The 12,084-nt window shown below is 32.3% G+C and overlaps 1 protein-coding gene across 1 annotated transcript in view; it reads right to left on the reverse strand.

Annotated features, from left to right (window-relative positions):
- LOC120336047 (uncharacterized) overlaps window positions 1-12,084 on the reverse strand; it is a 98,792-nt gene that overhangs the window by 70,247 nt on the left and 16,461 nt on the right. The window contains exons 10-13 of the mRNA XM_078119883.1: window positions 6,348-6,515; window positions 4,371-4,538; window positions 2,936-3,103; window positions 988-1,155 (exon numbers count right to left, since the gene is read on the reverse strand). Of these exons, the coding sequence (XP_077976009.1) occupies window positions 988-1,155; window positions 2,936-3,103; window positions 4,371-4,538; window positions 6,348-6,515 (672 nt within the window). The remainder of the gene's footprint in view (window positions 1-987; window positions 1,156-2,935; window positions 3,104-4,370; window positions 4,539-6,347; window positions 6,516-12,084) is intronic.

Raw genomic sequence — 12,084 nt, forward strand, 5'->3', positions numbered from 1 at the left:
ACACCACGAACTCGTAATAGAACTAAAACAGGGAAAATTGATATAAAATTACGGCCTAATATATTCCATACAATATTCCAGTGTCCACCATCTTGGTTCACACACGACGGAGCGCCGATTTCGGCTTTACGTGCAACGATTTCTGATTTTGACGATGTAAAAACACTATCGTCCTAGTGCGTTAACTTTCTATCAGTTTTAAACCGCGCCCCTAATAACAAAATGTTCATTTTGTTGACGAACAAAACGTAATCCTATTATATAATATTATCCCAATTGTCTTACGTGTTTCGCTTGTCTCATAAGTAACCGATGTTAACGGCGAAAGTTTTAGAAAACTTTTAGTCTCCCAAATCCTTTATTAAATTTTTTGTTGTTTTGAAAGATGTCTTTGATTAAAATACAATACCAATGAAAATTTTGAGTAATTTGTTTATTGAGCATTGTACTGTGACCCGACAATCCCTAAAACTCGTTGAAGTATAGCCATATGTATGACAAAACAAAAACTATCTTAGCAATTTATTGACAATGCGTCATAAAAATTATAGTCGGGTGTGCGTTATGGTCCATAAAATTCTGGAATCATTCAAATTTAGGGAGTTAATGTCAAAAGCGCGATATGTTCAATCGCTGATATCGCTGTTTGAGATATAGCATATTCTTGAATTCAATGCAATAAAATTTAACATGACTTTTGCACAGTTGACGTTCTGTTTTCAAAATTATTATTGGATTATTTAAATGCACAGGATATTATCCCAAATAAATATATTTAAATTACACCATTCTTTCTGAATGCAAAAATTTGAACGAAGAGTTCATTTGCATACATTTTGGAATATTTACCTTGCATTTTGCATCAAAACATATAATCTCGTAAAGTACGCCTGTGTATAGAATACAATTAAAACATACTCTGATACGATTAATTTTTAAAATGTATTAAATAAAAAAAATTTGAACAACAATATTCTAATTTCTTACTTGCAAAGAAAAATCAGTTGCTCCTTGTGCAAATTCATTCAGCTTTTCACATGTCAGATCACAGCCAACAAACTGCACTATTCCTGCTTCAACAGTTGAGGCAACTTGAGCGAATTCATGAAATGCTTTTGGCTCCATGATCTTGTCTGCTATGTATAAAGTATTGATCTGAAAAATAATTATGGAAATAATAATTTGAATGTAATTATGAACTTCAATTACTCTGAATACAATATATTTTATACATAAAGATAGTAAAACTTGAATATGTATTTGTCGCGAATAATTTATATGGGTAAGATATTAAACAGCCGGAAGATTCTAACAATATTTGTTAGTCGGGTTCTGTGGGGTCATATACTCGTAAGTATATAGAAAATAGGGTGACCTCAAATTAACACAGATCTAATAATTTGATAATTACTCAGATTTAAAAGAAGGTAGTTTATTTTGTTTACACTTCAACCTACCAGTAATATAGGTTATGCGTTTCAGAAAAGTTATATTTAGAATATGTTCCAAGGAATCTCCTCAACCATAACGCCAACCTTGCATCCGCAGCGCAAAGTTGTCAATTATCATTTTACTATAAGATCTTATATAAATTTTTAAATATAACACAAGTATGGTAGTATAATGTTACAAACGAAAATGTGAGTGTTTGAACATGTGAAGCGTATGGCTGCTCGTAACTTGAAATATTCGATGAGTCATAAAAAATTACCGAAAAAAAGTCTATTCCTCTTGTTGCTGCAAAATACAAAAACTCGGAAAGATTTTATTTGATACGTTTGGCACTTTTCCCCCTCTAAACTAGCCTTAAATAATGCAAATACATGACACATTACAAGATTCTTAGGGCTGCATATAATAAGTGCTTAGCATGAGATGTGTGAATGTACCTTCTCGTGGTATTGCAATATACACGCATTAACGAAATATTAATTTTTTAGAGGAATTAACTTTTAGTAAAAAAATAAACCAGTAATGTTTTCCAATGCAAGCGTATTTAGCGACAGATAAATATTGTAAATCGTTTTATATTATTATATTTGTGTTCGTAATATTTAACACTGGAACCACATATAACAAAGTATATAAATACAGCTATTATTATTATTTTTATTTGCAATCTGAACTATTACCAAAGTAAAACTTTTGTAAGATCCGAATTAAGTTAATTCGAACCAGTAATAATGCATTGATTATTGTTAATTGTTGTTAGTTTACATGGTTGTATCCATACATGTCTTATGTAATATCATCCTAGGACTAATCAACCTCATTGTTCGCGTAAAATATATAGATTTTTCATAGTGCGTTAAATCATTTACGGCGAACGCAATCATACTTATCGGTCAGTGTTTAAAAACAAGGGTATCACGGTAAATCGATGGGATCACAAAAAAATTGGCGGATCATTGAGCATGACATTTATAATATAAAAAAAAGATAATGCAGTTCAAACCGTTATAAGAGTGATACCAACAGATTTGAATTCCAAATATAACCCGAGGATAATCCTAACACTATCATTGCGTCCATTGTATAATGTAATTTGAAATTTACATAAAATCCTGGTTCATATGGAGCAATGACATTTTTCCGATTTTCTCAATTAATGCTCTTATTTATACATGAATCACACAAAACTGCCTGAACTCAAAGAAAGAAATATAAGTGATTTTATTCGCCACTCATTCCAAAATCTCACCGCATATAATATCCAATAAATTAAACCAAAAAACATATTTAAGCAACAATCTGGAGAAAATTGTTGCGAAACAGCCCAAATTTACGACAGTTGATCAAAACAGCGTTAATTTAATAAATACTTATGTAAATCGCATGTGAAGAAAATGTAATTCAAAACTCATCAAGTGCGATTCACATTTGAAAATACAAAAACATGATAAAAAACGTTATCAACAAGTTTACATTTTCTTACTTTTAAGCCACGGTCAGCAGCTCCCTGCCTAAATACTTTCAGTTTTTCACTTGTTAGACTACAGTTGATGAACGATACTTCTCTTGCATTTGTAATTGAGGCAACTTCAGTAAATTTGCGGAATGCTTCACCCTTCATGGTTTTGTCAGATAGGGTTAATGTATCGAACTGTAAAATAAATATTCAACGATTATATATATATGGTTAGCTATGATATATTTCTAGCATGATTAGGAACAAATAAAGATGACCCCATCGATACAATTTATAGGATGATTTGAATTCTTAAGCAAAAAATTTGTATACTTTTGAAAAAACAACTATATATTAAAAGTAAGTTTCCGTATAACATTGGGAGGACGAAGTTAAGTCTCGTAATACAACACAAGCGTCCATATTTTTGAGAAATGCTTTACTGGCCAAATTAAAACTTAAAACTAGGACATTTTAATTTTTGAACTTTTGTTGTAATTTGTCATTTTTAAGAATGTTTAAAAAAATCATTGTCAGCGCGCAAAACTTTTCTTGTTTTCCTTGGGTTTTCCTTTTCTATTTATCAAAAATTCATTGAATATCCAAGAAATGGTAGGAAATCATTTTATTTTAGTCTAGCAGTGTTTTTGATTATGCAAATGATGCAATTTTAATGTTTTTAAGAGATAGTATTCTACCTTATCAATGTTGTAATAATACGTGTCGTTTGTATTGTACTGTACTGCTCGAATAAAAGTTGATCGACTTTTTCAGTATCCCGAATGTTTTTTTTTAATTTTTGGTTATTTTGTAAGATTTTTTTGATTTAAATACAATAACCAAATCAGGAAAATATTCATAGAGTTATGTTATTTAATAGCTTTGTAATGTATCCCGATAATCCTTTAAAATAGTTGCGCCTAGCCCGATTCGCCGTAAGTTTGCACAAAATCCAGTTTGAGCAATTTTTAGAGAGTGCGCTTCATTATCCGTTGCGCTTTATAGGCATAGCCTGCGGTGCGCCTGAAATCATTTTTAAGCAATTTTAGAGAGTGCGCCTTATTATCCGTTGCGCTTTATAGCCTGGTGCGCCTGGAATCCAATTTAAGCAATTTTAGAGAGTGCGCCTTATTATCCGTTGCGCTTTATGGTCCCTAAATACGGATATCAATAAAACTCATGTAGTTACATAAATGTCAAAAATGCGATAAGTAACGCGCCATAATCATATACGAAGTTAGAAATATTTTTTTTATATTCGTGAATTCAATTATAATGAATTGGGCGCGATATTCACTGAGTTGGGATTCTTCTTAAAAAATATTATTGTCGTATTTAATAGCGTACTTTTTTTTTATCGAGTTTCAGAATGCATTATAATATCATATTTCATTCAATCTATACTAAACTTTCGGAATGCAAAACATTTCAAAACATTGACAACATTATTTCAACTTATTACTTTCAAACCAAAATCAGTTGCTCCTTGTGCAAATGCATTCAGTTTTTCACTTGTCAGATTACAAACACAAAACTGCACTTTTCCTGCTGCAACAGTCGAGGCAACTTGAGCAAATTCATGGAATGCTTTTGGCCCCATGATCTTGTCTGCTAGGTACAAAAAATTGATCTGCAAAATATATAATAAAACTATTAATTTTAATATAACAATGATCTTGTTGTAGTTATCCCGAATGCAATATATTTTTTGCTCAAATGTAATAAAATTTAAATGCGTATTCCTCTTGTGAAATAAATTGAATACCTACAATATTCTAACAATAATTAATGATGGTTTGTACTATTTCTCTAAAATAGGTCGCGTATCTGAATAGATTGTAAACATACTTTTGTGTCGTATACGTCACGTGGTTCTAACTGGCATGTCCGATTAAAGCAATCATAAATATAGGTAAAAGGGTGACACCAATTAACAGAATCCAATAATTTTGTAAGTACTTCTAAAAGAAGTAAGATTTATTTTTTTACACTTAAACTTCTGTATAATTGCGCTCAGACGTTTGAGTAATCTCGCATATGAATTACCAAAAACGTTTAGGATGATGCGGCAAATTATTTTACGGTTCCTAAGAGTTTGGTGAGAATTCCACTCTGATACTGTTATATATTTCAATCAGCTTTCAACGACATCAAGGCACATTTACACTTCTCCATTTTTATTTTAGATTTTTAGGTTTTCATTTCAAGTATAATATGAAAGATTTTGTTTTCTAAACGGCATTGTAGGCGAGAAACTAATAAAATGCAAAGTAGCATATAGTTCGTAAAACAGTCTGCAGTTGCGCTCCCGAAAGAGACAAGTCGTTGCGAGAAATGAACAGATCAATTGCATTGTTATGACATAAACGATGTCAGAGTCAGTAGCTGAATAAAGGTACACAGCGGTGCAGTCATGCGTCAAAGATTGGGAGTTTTGAAAATTACCTTTCCAGCCCGGAAATTTAGCAATTTGAATATGAGCGATCGCCGCCCTGACTACCCAACTGACGGATTATAATAGTTTAGTTATTGTTAGATTACTTTAGAGCGGGTTTATCAATGTTTATCACTGATATGTTAGCATTATATTTTTATTTTACCCGCGGGTCAGTGGTTTGTCAACCCGGTTATTTACAATAATATTCAACGTTTCAGTCGAAATCTTTGTTCAGTTTTCAATTTGAAGAAATCAATAAGAATCATAATTAATATTTTTTCTTATCGTAAATTGTTTTTGTATATATTAATTACTTATAATTGTGAACTTATAATTGTGAAAAAAATAGCGCTAAAAATTAGGAATAATACCATTATCGCAATGGGGCGTCCATATTTTTTGAGCGTTTGTATTTGGACTTTTTTTTTTAAATAAATATCAACTGTCTACATCGTTTTTGATGAAGCACGAAATCACAAATCTATGTCGTGCAACAAAAATTTCTTGCTAAAAATTCTCATATTTTTTTCGTTGACCAAGTTCGTTAGTGAAATAGCTCTGACGAGAATGACAAAAACCGCAACAATATTGTTTTTTGTTTGTCATAAAATCCTGGTCCTCATGAAGCAATGAAATTTTTCTGATTTTATCAATTTATGCACTTATTCATACATGAATCGGACAAAACTACCCGAACTCAAAGAAAGAAAGAAACACAGGTGATTTTATTCGCCACTCATTTCAAAATGTGGCCGCATATAATATCTAATACACTAAACCAACAAACATATTTAAGCAACAATCTGGAGAAAATTGTTGCGAGACATCCTAAATTTACGAATAGTTTATTAAAACGACGGTAACTTAATAAATACTCATTTATGTCGCACGTGAAGAAAAGAAGAAAATTTAATTCAAAACACTGGTGTGATTCACATTTAAGAATGCCTAAACATAATGAAAAAACGTTATCTACAAGTTTACTTCAACTCAACTCCTTACTTTTAAGCCACAGTTTGCAGCTCCCTGCCTAAATACTTTCAGTTTTTCACTTGTTAGACTGCAGTTGATGAAACATACTTCTCCTGATTTTGTAATTGAGGCAACTTCAGCAAATTCGTGGAATGCTTCGCACTGCATGGTCTTGTCAGATACGATTAAATCATCGATCTGTGAAATAAATATTGAACGAATATATTAAAGTATATATACGGTTAGCTATGATATATTTCTAGCATGATTAGGAATAAATGTAGGATCAATTCCGAACAATTTATAGGATGATTTGAATTCTTAGGCAGAAAATTTGTATACTTTTGAAACACAACTATATATTAAAAGTGAGTATCCGTATAACATTGGGAAGACAAAGATAAGACTCGTAATACAACACAAGCGTCCATATTTTCGAGAAATGCTTTACTGGTCAAATTAAAACTTCAAACTAGGACATTTGAATTCTTGAACTTATGTTATAATTTGTCGTTTTTAGGAATGTTTAAAAACATTGCAAAATTATCATTGTCAGCGCGAAAAACTTTTCTTGTTTTACTTGGGTTTTCCTTTATCTTTCTATTTATCTAAATTGCATTAAATATCTAAGAAAAGTTAGGAAATCATTTTATTTTAGTCTAGCAGTGTTATGCAAATAATGCAATTTGAATGTTTTCAAGAGATAGTATTCTACCTTATCAATGTTTTTATTAATATGTGTCGTTTGTATTGTATTTTCAAGATATTGAAAATTATTAATACTGCTCGAGTAATAATTTGAGCGACTTTTTCAGTCTCCCGAATGCTTTTAATAATTTTTGGTTATTTTGAAAGATTCCTTCGATTAAAATACAATAACCATAAAAATATTTAGTTATTTGTGTATTGAGCTCAGTACTGTAACCCGATAATGCCTAAAAATCGTCGAACCTTTAGCACGTGACGCCTTATATATGCTAAAACAAAAACAATCTAAACAATTTATTGACACTGCGTAATATAATCCGGTGCGCATTTTGTTCCTTAAAATGCGGAAATCAATAAACTTTACGAATTTTAAAAAATGTTGAATTTGCGATGTGTTCAAGCGCTGATATAATAAATATATGGGGTTTGAGATATAGCACATTTGTGAATTTAATACAAAATAATAAAACATGACTTTTAAACCACTGATAACGTTGCCTTTGGCAGAATGCTATTGGCCTATTCGTTACCCTACTATTTTATTTAACTGCAATTCACATGAAGTTTTCACAATTTACAACAAAAACTATTCGGAATGCAAAACTCAAATGATGTTACTGTTATTTCACTGGAATCAAATTTCCGGGCGAGATAAAAAAAAAACTAGTTATCGTCGTGCTCGTGGCATATGTTATACATCTGTCGATGGAAATGTGTCATATAAAAATAATAAATACGGAGATAGAGGTATTTATTTATTAAGGTAATTATTATTACCACGCAACGCTGACGAAAATATTCGGCATTCAGAACAATTGCAATAGAATTATTATTAGCAACTTTTCAGTCTTTTTTTTTCAATTTTTCAATTTTTTTTTCGTTTGATTGTTTTCTTTTAAAAAATTTAGTCTTACATTGTGTATGTAAGGGCACATTATCGAATTAAGATATTTTCAAGAGATAGTATTATACCTTAACAATGGATTTATTAAACGTACAGGAAAGATAGTCTAAATTATTGTGATGAAACAGAAGAAGATACTCGGGCGAATGGATCTACATTTGCCTCTTACTAGACTTTAGTTGTGAAATGTCAAAATACATTTGCTTCTGTTATTGATTCCACTCAGATAAAGTGCAGGGAAAATTACTAATAGGTCAGGTTGATTTGTATTTTCATTAAAATTGATTATTTCTCTTAGGTTCATCATTTCGCCATCAACTTTATTCAATGTAAAGGGGTTGCAAACGGTTTATATAACAGGGGGAGTTTATTTCTGATGTTTATTTTTGGGATTAGCAAACCGATAAGACAGTTTATATATAATATGAATCTTGACCTTTAGTCCGATCCATAACGCTCACGCTCTGAATATTTTCGATTAATAGACGTCGTTTTCGACCATCCAGGTCTTGCCAAAGGAATTCAAAAGTCCTAAATTCCTGCTTATTTTAAATATAATTGTTTACACTCGATTTAATTGTACCCTAACAGTATTTCAATCGACCAAATTATATTTAAAGCAAAATATCTCTCTATACTGTATTACAGTATTCCTTTTTATCATAATTTCATTCGCTAATTCACCGACGGATAAGTTGGGCCATGATTGTAAATCCGGGACAGTGGAAAACCGACTCTCGCAAACGTACTATATCTGAATTAGTCGTGTATTATGATGTTTGACTTTGTCTTTTGGTGAGTTACGACGTCTCCGCAAACCGATGGTGGCCGTGCAGAGCGATGCAAATTGTTGTGTGATGTTCGTTTCAGAGTGGTTGAAACTAACTTTTTGCCATTTCAGTTATTATTTTTACTTTAGCCCTTTAAATAGATCAAATCACTGTCAATTTTTTTAAAATTTTGTCTACAGTGGAATACCCAATACCAACGGCCCACTCTGTTGAATCAGGTAGGCAATTTGACCCTAGATCAGGGCTACTCAACTGGCGGACCGCGGTCCGAATCCGACCTTTCGAGTATTGGATTTGGACCGCCCCTAATTATTTATTTTGGATCATCAGCCCCACTTTTTGACTTTCCTATCATAAAATGACTTTCATAGTTTTGAATATATAGGAAAAGAAATATAACATCATAATAAACAATTTTAATATGCTACTAATCATTAGTCGGTCGAGGAAATGCTCGTTTAAGGATGCCGAAATATCAGTTCTGGAAAGACCGGACCCATATAATTTTGAAGTTTTGTTTGCGGACCTTCGATAAAAATTGTTGAGTAGCCCTGCCCTAGATCATGAGTTGACCCTAGATTTTTAATTGCACGCCCTTATGCACCATCCTGAGGCATATAATGGGTACCAGATAGATTCGTCCTGAAGCTTTACGTGGCTTCGTCAAAAATGACAAAAATCGTGTGTGTGGGTCATGCCTGATTGTAACTTATTGAGCATCAAAACTTTATGTCTTCCCAATGTATGATCTGGTATTATTAGGTTATTTTTTTACTAAACGAGAGTATACGTCACAGAAATTAAAATGTTTCATGTGAGTTTCGGAATTTGACTATTTATATATGCCTAGAAGGTAGAGAACGTAATCAGGTATTGTAAATGTCCTACTGGGCAAAAACTGATGTATTCAGTCCTATATTGACCACTCTACATAGGAATTATTGCTTTCAAGCTCATATTTACAACAAAGGAGATATTGCAACGACAACTGGGGTTACTCCATAGAGACATTGAAGCCGAGAATACGTTTATGACGTCATAGTTATTTAGAAAACCCGAGAGAAAACACCCTCGGCATCTTTTCAAGTTGATATAACCCATCTTATTTTGATTCAAAATTTCACTAATGTCACGTTTGAGAAGGCCAGATAGTACGCAATTTGGAAAAGTAAACAAATTGTTCCTATCACATCTTTGTATACGATAGTGATGCAATATAAAAAAAAATTTTTTTGACCCACTGCAATAGAAAGAAAGCATGTTACCATTTTTTTGAAAGAACTAACGTGAAGAGACCTTTTCTAATGATTCATAACTAGTGTTTTCGCGTAAATGACAGTAAACTTATGCCGACATATCGTAATAAAATCCTGATGCGTTTACAACTGCGCGACTCCCACGATCGATAATTCGTGATTTGCATTCCGATTGCCAGACTTGTTTCTTTGAAAGAATAAGAAAAATACTTTTTACGGATATAGACAAGAAGTGGGAAATTTTGTTTCGACAACCCACAGCGTTAAAGAGAGGGAAGGAAATTATCGCTCTTTAGCAACATCACGCGGAAAGAGACCTAAAATCCATCCATTTTTCCAGATACTTGATTGGTAATTCTGGCAAGTTTCAACAGGAAAAAAATAGAAAGTTTTCTATGGAGGGTGTCAAATGTCCCTGAGAATCATTTGCTGACAAAAGGCAACGTTGGCGCGATGATGGACTTTATTAATCTTGACATGAAGAAGTCAAAAGTTATTTGAAGCTTATGGGGAACAAAGGACGCCGGTCCAATGCGTGCGATTTGACAATGTTGTAATCACTGAGCTCTTTGAGGCCTTGCGATGCGTTAATTAATGTGCGTTAATTACGTAATATTCTGACTTGACCATGTGACATATTTTTTGTTCAATCCCATTCCATGGCAATTTATGCCTGCACCATTCCATTCCGTGAAATTCCCATTCAAATAGAATTCAATGAAAATACTGAATTTCTGAAAATTTAGGTTTAGTGTCTATTAAATAGGACTTTATGTACAATTAGTTATTAGATGGTACATAGACGCAAAATGAAAAAATCATTGACTTTCCTATCTTTAAAAATAAATAAGAATTGTCTAACTATGACAACTTAGTATCATTCCTGCTCAGTTATTCTATTTCTCAGGAACTCTGCTTATTCATCAATATTAAATTTTCTGTTTATAGACTATTTCTAATAATTCGGTTAATCCGGGTAATTCCTGAACCATTTGTCTAAGTTACATTATATCAACATCTACATATCTGATGTACAAAAAGTTTATAACCAGAGCAAGTAACCAAACCCTTTCTCTGGCCCAATCGCTATGGATTTTCTGGGTTATGAAGACTCCATCTCAGATCGGAAAGCCAAGTTTTGTCCTAATCCGAAACCTAGATTTTGTGGGACTCACGTAGTATGGGAACTTTAATGCCGGACACCTGAACGTAGTATGTGTACCAGGTCTGGGTGAGGCCATAATTTTAGGTGCAAATACTACGGGAGTCACTTAGCTGGTCCCTGAACTCGTAATAGAACAAAAATAGGGAAAATTGAAATAAAATTATGGCCTTCAATATTCCTTACAATATTCTCGTGTCCGCCACCTTGGTTTACATACTACGGGAGCACCGATTTGGGCTTTACACGTAACACGTAATTCATGAAATGCTTTTGGCTCCATGATCTTGTCTGCAAGGTAAAAAGTATTCGTCTGGGAAAATAAATATAGGACTATTATATTTATTGTAATTATTATCGTGTTAGCTTTTATTACTTTCAATACAATTTATTTTATGCATAAAGATAGTAACATAGTAACATTTTGTTTGCTAAGTACAACATGTTAAAAATTATTCATTATCATAATCAAAATGAAAATCACTATCATAAATAAAACCTCAAACCAAACCAAAATATAATATTTTTAGGTGTTTTTTTTACTATGTTACAAGTATTTGAGTAACGGTTTGGGGATATGAAGACTGAGTAGATAGCGATAGTTTGAATTTTTTTTCGATAAGTTACAATATCCATGAAATTATTCACGAAGTTTTGTTATTTAATGAGCTTAGTAATTTAACCCGATAATCCATAAAAACATTTGCGCTCCATAGCCCGGTGCGCTTTATGTAATAGGAAAACAAAGTAAGCATTTTTTTGCGAATGCGCCCAATTATCCGTCGCGCCTTATGGTCTGTGAAATACGGGTATCGATAAAACTTACGTAGTTACAGAAATTTCAACAATGCTAGGTGAATCCCCTTAATCATATACGAGGTTTGAAATATAACACATACGGGAATTTAATGCAATAGAATTGGCACGAGAGTTGAGATTCTTTTTG

Source organism: Styela clava, chromosome 2, assembly GCF_964204865.1.
Source record: "Styela clava chromosome 2, kaStyClav1.hap1.2, whole genome shotgun sequence".
Classification (NCBI taxonomy): Eukaryota; Metazoa; Chordata; class Ascidiacea; order Stolidobranchia; family Styelidae; genus Styela; species Styela clava.